Source organism: Sander lucioperca, chromosome 3 (genome assembly GCF_008315115.2).
Source record: "Sander lucioperca isolate FBNREF2018 chromosome 3, SLUC_FBN_1.2, whole genome shotgun sequence".
NCBI lineage: Eukaryota > Metazoa > Chordata > Actinopteri > Perciformes > Percidae > Sander > Sander lucioperca.
In genome coordinates this window covers 22,669,876-22,681,428 of record NC_050175.1, presented here as the reverse complement: position 1 = coordinate 22,681,428, position 11,553 = coordinate 22,669,876, and the positions used below count along the sequence as shown (strand labels likewise).

Below are 11,553 nucleotides of genomic sequence, written 5' to 3'. Positions count from 1 at the left end.
TCCGCATAACAGTGAAAGTTACTTGAGTGTTTCCTAATCATATTGCCTAGACGAAGCATATATAAGAAGAATAGAATTGGTCCAAGCAGTGAGCCTTGTGGAACGCCATGGCTAACTTTAGCGTACCTGGAGGATGTATCGTTAACATTAACAAATTGAGATCGATCAGAGAAATAGGACTTAAACCAGCTTAGTGCGATTCCGTTAATGCCAACTAAATGTTCCAATCTCTGTAATAGGATGGTATGGTCAATAGTGTCGAATGCAGCACATGTAGTAAGACAAGTACAGAGACGAGTCCTTTGTCTGAAGCAGTTAGAAGGTCGTTAGTAATTTTCACCAGTGCCGTCTCTGTGCTATGATGCATTCTAAATCCTGACTGAAAGTCCTCAAATAAACTATTGCTATGTAGAAAATCACATAACTGACTGGCGACTACCTTCTCAAGGATCTTGTTGGCTAAGACCTCAGGATCGAGGTTGGGTTTTTTCAGAAGAGGTTTTATTACAGCTACTTTAAATGACTGCGGTACATAACCTGTTAATAAAGATTTTGTTTTCATATCTAGTAGTGAAGTGTTAACCATGGGTAATGCTTCTTTAAGTAGCCTCATTGGGATGGAGTCTAAGAGACAGGTAGATGGCTTAGCTGAAGAGATCTTTAGCATTAATTGTTAATTGAAGGTTTATAGGATAAAAGCAGTCTAAGTATGTCAGGTCTTGTTGTTCTTTCTAGCAGTCCTGAGTTTAAAGGTGAATCGTTAGAAGTTGAGGGCAAAAGGTGATGAATTTTATCTCTAATTGTTATAATTTTATCATTAAAGAAGCTCATGAAGTCCTCACTACTCAGAGCTATAGGAATAGATGGCTCAATAGAGCTGTGACTCTCTGTCAGCCTGGCTACAGTGCTGAAAAGAAACCTTGGATTGTTCTTATTTTCTTCTATTAATGATGAGTAATAGTCTGATCTGGCCTTCCTATAGGTTTTCAGACTGTCTTGCTAATCTAAACGAGATTCCTCCAGTTTGGTGGAACGCCATTTACTTTCAAGTTTTCGCGAGGTTTATTTTAATTTGTGAGTTTGGGAGTTATACCAAGGTGCTAGTTTCCTTTGCTTCATCATCTTCTTTTTGAGGGGAGCAACAGAGTCTAAAGTTGTCCGTAGGCAGGTCTTAGCACCGTCTACAAAATTATCAATTTGGGAGGGACTAAAGTTAACATAAAGGTCCTCTGTTATATTAAAGCACGACAATGAGTTAAAAGCTGTTGGAATATCTTCCTTAAATTTAGCTATAGCAGGCATCTAGTGTAGAAGCTTTTATCCAATTTCGTATAGTCGGGTAGTAAGAATTCGAAAGTTATTAAAAAATGGTCTGATAATAAAGGATTCTGCGGAAATACTATTAAATCTTCAATTTCGATGCCATATGCTAGCACAAGGTCGAGGGTTTAGTTAAAACAGTGAGTAGCCTTATGCACACTCTGACTAAAACCAATTGAATCTAGTAGTGAGATGAAAGCAATACTAAGGCTGTTGCTGTCAACGTCCACATGGATATTAAAATCAAGTACTTTGTCTGATTTAAAGGACAATTCCGGCGCAAAACGAACCTAGGGGTTATTAACAGATGTGTACCCACTCTGTCGCTCTCTGGGACATGTTTTCATGCTAATCGAATGAGTTTTTAGCTTGAAAGACGCTAGTGCGGACCGCCGATTAGCTTACAACGCTAGCATTCGTGGCACAGGGAATGTAAAAACAAATCGCTAGTTATACCACTAAAAAGGTCAAAATATCACCAAACTTCAACGGTAGCATAATGAGTGTCCCAAAATGTTAACCAAAGCATTGAGAACTTTGTAAGTGTACAGACAGTTTATTGAAAAGATAGATTATAAAGATTACATATGATAAAAACTCAGAGAATTCCGATACAAATTCAGAATACGGACCTGGAGCTTGGTAGACAACAACAAATATAATTGGCTGTAATGTTATCCATGTTGGATGTTGAAGATTAATATCACCAAACTTCAATGGTAGCATAATGAGGGTCCCTAAATGTTAACCGAAGCACTGAGAACTTTGTAAGTGTACAGAGAGTTTATTGAAAAGATAGATTATAAAGACACTCGCGTTCATGTTTACATGCCGCCGCCGTCTTGGAAACCAGTCATGACTTACAGCTGGCGATGCAAACTAAAATCAAAAGCAATTTGCTCAATATATCTGAAATAATCGCACTCTGCATAATTTGTCTAGTGTACTTACTCAGTGGATAACTGTCCATCTGGTCCCTCCGGTCTGGGTCACCGAAAAAGTTTCAAGTACAGCCCTGTTTATCAGAAAGGGGAAATCTTCAGACTGTACAAAACACTGCGTCTCTTGGGCATCGCAACGCAACAGGTCCCACTCCTTGCAACACAGACACTCCTGTTCGGTGGCTATAGCTTCACAATGTCCGCAGGTACACCACCAGTTTCCCGAAGTATGAGGCTGTGTTGCGGCATTGACTACCGGTAGCTCTCTCTCTCTCGTAGCCCTTTCATGGAGCTCCCGCAGCTCTTCGTTCAATAAACTGTCTGTACACTTACAAAGTTCTCAATACTTCGGTAAACACTTTGGGACCCTCATTATGCTACCGTTGAAGTTTGTTTTTTAGTGGTATAAATAGCGATTTGTTTTTACGTTCCTTGTGCCCCGAATACTAGCGTTGTAAGCTAAACGGCGGTCCGCGCTAGCGGCTTTCAAGCTAAAAACTCATTAGCATAAAAACATGTCCCAGAGAGCAACAGAGTGGATACACATCTGTTAATAACCCCTAGGTTCGTTTTGTGCCGGAATTGTCCTTTAAGAACAAGGCTTTCAAATGAGTTATAATTTAGTTTAGGTTTAGGATTAATTAACAGGCTTGAATCAAATATGGCTGCAACTCCCCCTCCTCGGCCTGAGCCTCTAGGAATTTGAGTATTATTATGACTGGGAGGAGTGGCTTCATTTAGACTAACATATTCTTCATGGCACAGCCATGTTTTGGTAAGACAGAATAGATCAATTTGATTATCTGATATCAAATCGTTTACTAGTACTGCTTTAGAAGACAGAGATCTGATATTTAATAGTCCACATCTAATTTTCCTATTCTGTTCTATCATTGTAGTGGTAGTTTTAATTCTAATTAGGCTGTTAAGTATAGCACCTCTTTTGTTTACCTTTAATTTAACTGATCTGAGTCGGGGGACAGACTCTGTGGTTATGGGAAACGTTCAGTAGGGCTATTGTTAGTGTATTAAAAGAATTATCTGTCTCATTTTTTGGGACTGGCTGTGTCTGACGGGGAATGGATACTAAATTGACTATGTTTGCAGTTAGCTTCTTATTACTTAGGGGATTCACCACTTTGTATGGTCTATTGTTGATTATAACTGGAATAGTAGTGGTGCTACATGTTACCCTGTAGAAAACATTTTCAGATCCATCCACATGTAAAGTGCTATTTGGATCAATACCTGGGGGGCATGAATCTGTGATATTTTCTACAGAATGTCAATACCTCAGTGTGGTCATTATGTTGTCAGAGAGCAGCCTGGCTCCATGTCAGTTTGGGTGGAGACCATCGTGCTTCAGCAGGCTGGGCCTCTCCCAGAACAAGTCAAAGTTGTTGACGTAGGGAATGCTTAGGGAAGCGCAGTGAATATGGCTAATGTGATCCAGACTGCTGTGCTGGTTCTGCTTAGCAGTTAAGGAACGACACATGTAAACTGCATATAAAGCATATGTTGTGGACTTTAGAAAAGCAGTCAAAAGGTACATTATACATTAACCAACATACACTGGTTAACAACAATCGTAAACGTGATTGAGCTACTGTGCTGCATTTATGACTGCTGACTCTGTAATGAAAAACAGATCCAAGACAGAGGAGGAGCAATAAGTAGAGTTAGGGTAATTTACAGAGGGATATTCAGACGGTAAAGGACAGAAAGTTGGAGTGAGAATTTCAAACAATCTGCATAGAGGAAAACAACAAACTAAAGTTGGCAGTTGGCAACCTGGAAATAAATCTGTTCCAGCAGCAGTTAGTAGAATCAGGATTACTCAGAGGTTAAAGAAAGCACAAGAAAGTTTAGGGACCCAGAGAAAAAGAAGAGCAGCGCGTTTAACAGTGTGTCAAAGTTGAAGAAATGCTGTCCAAGGTTATCTCAGCTGCATATTTGGCACTGTGGATCAGTTCTTGTGCTGTCACCTCGGCTGTGGATCAGTACATGATCAGAGCTTTGCAGCTGATGTCTGAGACCCCGCTCATTGACGGGTAAGTGGAAATGTCTTTTGCAAAAACTGTGCTTTGCATGACGGTTCTAATGATGTTGTGTGCTGTTTGCCTGAGCAACAACAACAGTAAAAATGTTATACTCTGTAGTAAAAGCTCACTTCTGGAAGCAATTTCTAGTGCTGATCTGGGGAAACAGGTGGTTTTCTTCCGTGCTGTTAAATCAAAGTTTATTATGTAAGTTTTGAGAAAAGTCTCTGTGAGGGTGCGACCCTTCACTTTCTGATCTTTCAGCCATAATGACCTGCCTTGGCAGCTTCGGAAGCAATTCAACAATGAGCTTAACAAAGTGGATCTTTACACGCTGAAAACAACACACACCAACATCCCTAAGATTAAGGAGGGACGGCTGGGTGCGCAGGTACGTACAGAACATAATGGGAATTGGGAAATTAAAGGAAAACTATGCTAAAGGAAACTATGCTTTCAAGGACAAGTGATTCTTTATCTGCTAGGTTGTTTAAAATATGCCAAGGCTATCATTTATTTTGTATCTCTCAGGCCTTATCAGAATGTGTTGTGTGTAAATATTGAGAATTAACTGTGTGTTTCCATTTTATCTATTTTCATGCAGCCATTTTCCAGGGGAGCTTTTGTAAAATAGATGCTGTGTCTAACACTCCATGTTATACAAACAAAGCATACATAATCAATCATCAGTCAAGACTTACAAAAGGGATGTGGTTTTAATAAGGATCATAGCAGCTCCATAATCTTCCCCTGCATACACTGCGGTACTGATAATTTCTTCCTCTTTCAGTTTTGGTCGGCCTATGTTCCCTGTGAGACTCAGTACAAAGATGCTGTCAGACAAACACTGGAGCAGATTGATGTCATTCACAGGATGTGTGAAAAATACCCAGAAACCTTTATGTTTGCTACCAGTAGCCAAGGTGAGACTTTTAGCTGTACAAGTAATTTCAGAGACATTTGCCACATTTAATCTATTCATACCTGCCTCTGAATCACCCATCATCTCCCATTTCTGCACTGCACAGACATCATTGAGGCTTTCAACATGAACAAGACAGCCAGTCTGATTGGGGTGGAGGGGGGCCACTCCCTCGACAGCAGTCTGGGCACCCTGCGCACCATGTATAAGCTGGGGGTCCGCTACCTTACACTCACACACTCCTGCAACACACCCTGGTAAGAGCCAGCAGATTAATGCCATCAAACACGCAAAGAAAAATGTACACACGTGACCTTACAACAGTAACACAAGCGTCACACAAGTCATTTTTTCTTGATTGATCAATTGATTGTTTGGTATGTAAACCTTGAGAAAATAATGAGAAATGCCAGTCACAATTACCAAGAGCCAAAGTTACACCTTCAAATTGCTTGTTTTGTCCGTACAATAGTCAGACCTCAAAATTATTCAGTTTACTGTTACACTACAAGGAAAAGCAACAAATCCTCACTTTTGAGAAGCTGGAACCATGACATGTTTTTGCAAGGAAGAATTACTTAAAACAAGTAAACTGTTATCAAAATAGTTTTATTTTCACGCTAAATGTCTAATTTAGTGATATTTTACTTGAGTAAATGTAACAACAAAAATGGTAGCTACAGCACACTAATGACTTTCTCTATTCATTACCTGAGCTTTCAGTAAGGCTCGGTCATATCTTTGTGGTATATTACCATCTGACATCGTGGTCAGTTTGTGCTGTGGGAAGTACGGGGGATTCCTGCAGGCTTGTTGAGCTCTCCAGGTAGCAGTATCAAAAGCCAGTTTGGCACTGAAATGCTTCACCTGATCACTTTAGGTGGCTAAATGTACTGTAACTGTAGAAGGAAACCTTATGAACCAAGGAAATTAAAAAAAAAAAAACTGTCACCTCCTGTGTATTTATTCACCTGACTATTCTTGGTCTGTATGAGTTCAGAATATGTACTTGTGTGAATGCTGATTCAGCAGCATTCATATTATTGTTATTCAGTTCTTTATTGTGTGAATGCTGATTCAACAGTATTGTTATCCGATTCTTCCGACACTTTAAACGCATTTAAGCTAGCAATCCAGTTTAGCTTTAGCAATTTAGCTATTCAGCATTCACAAGCATTTTCGACAGGAAATTTATTTTCTAGTGTATATTTGCAATATATTACTTTAAGCCTTTGAATCACTAAATTTACTTGGGAATAAAGTCTTTAAGTAAGTATTTTTTTCTTCTTGTCAGGGCGGATAACTGGCTTGTTGACACTGGATCAGAGCCATCTCAACATAATGGCCTGTCTCCATTTGGCAAGGTCAGTGAACAAACAGAGATGGGGAAATTGGGTAAAAAGTGTAATAAGCTACAGATTAGTGTCTTAAAGTCTTTGTTATATATAGATATAGATATATATATAGATATAAAAGAAAAATTATAGTTTTGTTTACTTCCAACTTCAGTTGACTAAACATTACTTCCAAAATGTGTAAAAATAAAATGTCTACATACTCGACAATTAAAATTATGCCTTTTTCTAGTACACACTTTGTCTTAGCAATCAAAATAATGTAATTTTCCATAAAACACAAATATAAGAAAGTAATGTAAGAAATATCTATGTGTAAATACAACTGACTGACTAATTGTGTTCATCCTACTAGATGGATAGAGATCCTATAAAAAGTATTCAGTTGTCATGTTTTTATTGTCTTTTCTCTCTCTTTTCTTATGCTGGTCAACAGAAATGTGAAAACTTAAACTAATACTAATAATACCTCATAACTAATACTTACTGTTATTTCATAAAGGTTTTTTTTTGGTCCCATAACCAATTAAAAATGATCATAGAAATAATCATTGTTCTTGCTACAACAGCAACTAATAGTGGAAATGAACCGTCTGGGGATGCTGATCGACCTGGCTCATGTGACTGTAGCAGTGATGAACCAGGTGCTGAACATGTCTAAAGCTCCTGTCATCTTCAGCCACTCCTCTGCCTACAGCGTCTGTCCAAACAAGAGGAACGTCCCAGATGATGTTCTCATGAGAGTGGTGAGAGAGAGAGTGTGTGTGTGTGTGTGTGTGTGTGTGTGTGTGTGTGTCACAAGATAAATCTGAGCGGGTGTGAGATGATTACTGTATTGGAAGAGGAACAGTTTAAACAAGTTCTGCTACACAAATCTGTTTCTTTTTTTAATTTAAATTAAACAATCTGACAAGTCTAGACAGGAAATGTGTCTTTGGTGGAACTACCAAGGGGTCCCAACTAGACAGTGTTTTTAAAAGGGGTCACAAAACACAAGGGTTGGGAACAATTTGTTTAATTTACAACAATGTAATGTATTTTATAACCGTATTCTATGTTCATGAAAAAATGTAATCTTAAAAAATATAAAAAGTACAATATTTCCATCTGAAATGTAGTGCATTAGCAGAAAATGGAAATAACTAGTAAAGTAAGTGACTAAATGTTACTGAGCTACTTTCCACGACTGGTATTTTTTTCAAGGCCAAGTGTTTTATCGACATAAGAATGTGTAGGCCTACAAGGTAGGGAAAATATAAATATAGATAGAATCATAATTAATAGTAATTAACATTATTAAAAATGTGATGGTATGTGTTCAATTACTTTTTTCTGTACTAGCACTATCTGCAGGTTGTTATTTAAAAAAAAGAAACACATCCTGACTTTGATGTTTATTATCTCAGATAACACACATGTATATGCTCTTTATAGCACCAAAAGGCTGTAAATTGGCACCTTGTGTCCAGTTGTTTTACATGCATAATGGGAGTTTCCGAGGTGAATGCAATAAAACGGTTGACAAGAAGAGGGTTATTGTGCAGCACTGTAATAAAACAGATCAAAGCTACTCAGTTATAACCAAGAGACAGGCACTCTAATATATAACAATACCCTAATGTACTTGGATTGTTGTGAGTTTGAATGCATCTCTTGGCCCTGGTCACGTCTCTCCCTGTTCCTGTTCACTACAAAGCATCTCCTGCCTAACAAAGCAGAAATGCAATGCTGAGTTTCTAGGTCTGTAAGAATTTCACTGTGATGTAACATGTCTTTCTCTCCAGAATAATACCGGAGGAATTGTCATGGTGAACTTCTACAACGACTATGTGACCTGCAGCAGTACTGCTACGGTCTCAGATGTTGCTGGTAAACTGCTGTTATGACCATGACAACTGCTGTAAACCTGGTTAAATATGAACATTTATCATTCTTTTCTAAGTGTATTGTTCACTGCTTTCATCATAGATCACTTTGACCATATCAAGAAAGTGGCTGGGGCGGGCATTGTTGGTTTTGGTGGAGATTACGACGGGGTTACAAGGTGAGTTCAAAACATTCACGCGTTGACTTAAATGTAGACTTCTGGTCACAACACTATGGGAAGCAAGGCTGAAATGGTAAAAGTCAACAAAAACTTAACTGTGAGTTCTAGAAAGTAAAATCATATTTCCCTGCATGCCATCCTCTCAGACTACCAGCGGGTCTGGAGGACGTGTCCAAGGTGCCCAAAGTGGTGGCGGAACTGCTGAGGAGAGGATGGACTGATAAGGAGGTCAAAGCTGCTCTGGGAGACAACCTGCTCCGAGTCCTAAGAGAGGCTGAGAAGGTGACACACACACACACTTTTTTTTTTTATTATTATTTTTTGGGGCTTTTTCCCAAAAGACAGTGACAGTGGATAGACAGGAAAGGGGGAGAGAGATGGGGGATGACCCGCAGCAAAGGACTCAGCCCACATGGGGCGCATGCTCCCACTGGGTGAGCCAGAGGCCGCCCCCACACATACACACACACACACACACACACACACACACACACTCTTACCACTCTAATAAGAACATCATCTGGGACGTTCCTCTTGTGTGGACAGACGCTGTAGGCAGAGGAGTGGCTGAAGATGACAGGAGCTTTAGACACGTTCAGCACCTGGTTCATCACTGCTACAGTCACATGAGCCAGGTTGATCAGCATCCCCAGACGGTTCATTTCCACTATTAGTTGCAGTTGTAGCAAGAACAATGATTATTTCTATGATCATTTTTAATTGGTTATGGAACCAAAAAATATATAACTTCCTAAAATCCTTATTTCTTTTATGTCTACTATCACTAGTTTATAAAATAACAGTAAGTCAGTAAGTATTAGTTATGAGGTATTATTGAGGGTTATTTTAGGATTTGGGCTTGGAGACTACAAATTTATAAACATAAACAAAAATGAGGCGTAAAGTTTTAAAGACGTGGGAGTTAACCAGGCAGGAAGCGTTATAATGGAACCCACGTAACGTCTAGGCAAGCTCCACCCTACGAAGCAGCTCGATTGGTTGGGGTTAGGCATTGACCTTGAGTGGTTAAGGTTAGGATAGTCGATTGGTGAGGGAATAGGACCTGAACAAATCGGGTTATGAACTTTGCGTAAGCATGGACACCTGGCCAATAGTAGTATGTGAATGCTATTGAAGGGCGGGTCTTGCCTAGAAGTTGCGTGGGTTCCATAATAACACAGGCAGGAAGGGTACGACGCCATTATGGGGGACGGAAGAATGGAAAGATTCACATCTTTATGCCCTGTGAGAATTGATATCATTGGAAAACTCAAAGTGGTCGTGTGATTGCAGAGATGACCATGGGAGGGTTAAACATATTGACCGTATAACACCATATCCATTTCATTTGAGTTTAATTACTTTGAACGTGCATTTTTGGCCAATAGTGATGTCATGGTGTACTGCTACACACACACACACACACACACACACACACACACACACACACTGGAGTACACTTTTACTCTTTAAGATCTTTCTTAGCAATCATGATAGACATTTTCTTTAGTAACAAAAATCATCCAATGATTGTTGTCTGTTCATCAATGGAAACAGTGCAAACAGGAACCACTGGTAGCCAGTGGTGGAATGTAAGCACATTTACACACACAGTTACTTTCTTTTTTTTTACTTTTAACATGGTGGCCACAACAATGTAAAGCAAAAGAACATAAAGCTGATCAGTCAAAAGCAGTAACACAATTATATGTATACCGAGGTGCATTCAAATATTCAAATGTGAAAGGTTTGGATTTCTGTTATGCATCTTAAATGCTGATTGGATTCATAAAAGTAAGTAAAAACAAAAGTAAAAATGGTGCTTTGGTAGCAGGTGTACGCTGTGAGTGAAGACACACCTGTCACAGTGCCTTTCTGTCTGCTGCCTGACAGCCTTATCTTTGTGTGTCAGGTCCGTGACAGTCTGAATGGCATGAGTCCAGATGATGTTCCTATTCCATATGATGAGGTGAAGAATTCGTGTAGGACGAGCTATGGTTACCGCAACTCTGGAACCGTCCACCCACTCAGCACACTCGTCCTTCTGCTCACACTGACTCTTTTCAAATTAACAGCTTTATAAACTGCTTATAAATATGATTGATGGCATGTATGTCAAGAATGTGTCCATGAATATTAATACAATCTGTTTTAAATGGCAGGATCGTTTACACATATCCTCTCTGCGCTGACAAAAACCCCAAATAGTTTCAGTTTACTGTTGAAATGTTTTTTTAAGAGCTTGTTTTTTTGTGAGATGAATTTAATTATCTAAATTTACTAAAAATGAACAGTGAGCCTTTAATATATTTCTTGGCTAAATCATTAAAGCATGGCAACGCGTTTGGGGCATTGCGGCCATGAAGGCCCTCCTGAGTGCCTGAGTTTCCTTAAACCCTTATACTGACATTTTTTTACAGGAAGTAGTACAGTGCATGTCCATAGCTCCACCTAGTGGTCGGTACAGGGTAACATCTAAAGAGATGCAAAACATCTCTGGCTTCTTAACCCTTGTGTTGTCTTCCCATCGACCATGCAACTTTTAGTTTTTCTGGGTCAAAATTTAAACTTTTTTTAAACGTTTTGGATGTCTTTTTCGACACTTTTGTTGCTTTTCCACCGATGTTTTTGTCACTTTTTTCAACGTTTTTGTCCCTTTTTCCCAATGTTTTTTTCTGCACCTTTTGACGTTTTTGTTTTCCCCCCCCACGTCTTTGAAGCTTTCCCCGACATTTTTGTCACTTTTTTCAACGTTCTTTTATTACATTTTTTTTTTCAAATGCTATGAAATTGAATAAAACTTGTGAAGAGCGTTGTAGGGAACCATCCACGTTATTTCTTTTGAAAATTTGGTTGAAAGAAACCCACATTTGTGATATAGAAACTTTTTGAAAATGGGTCAAATTTGACCCGAGGAACAGGAGGGATA

The 11,553-nt window shown here is 39.1% G+C and overlaps 1 protein-coding gene across 1 annotated transcript; it reads left to right on the top strand.

Annotated features, from left to right (window-relative positions):
* The first annotated feature begins 3,880 nt into the window (after positions 1–3,880).
* On the top strand, positions 3,881–10,921 carry dpep1 (dipeptidase 1). The gene is made up of 10 exons (XM_031276601.2): positions 3,881–4,312; positions 4,565–4,691; positions 5,091–5,223; positions 5,329–5,479; positions 6,517–6,586; positions 7,147–7,323; positions 8,362–8,446; positions 8,546–8,621; positions 8,771–8,906; positions 10,537–10,921. The coding sequence occupies exons 1-10, from the start codon at positions 4,185–4,187 to the stop codon at positions 10,705–10,707; spliced, it is 1,254 nt and encodes a 417-aa protein (XP_031132461.1). The 5' UTR covers positions 3,881–4,184; the 3' UTR covers positions 10,708–10,921.
* The last annotated feature ends 632 nt before the right edge of the window (positions 10,922–11,553 follow it).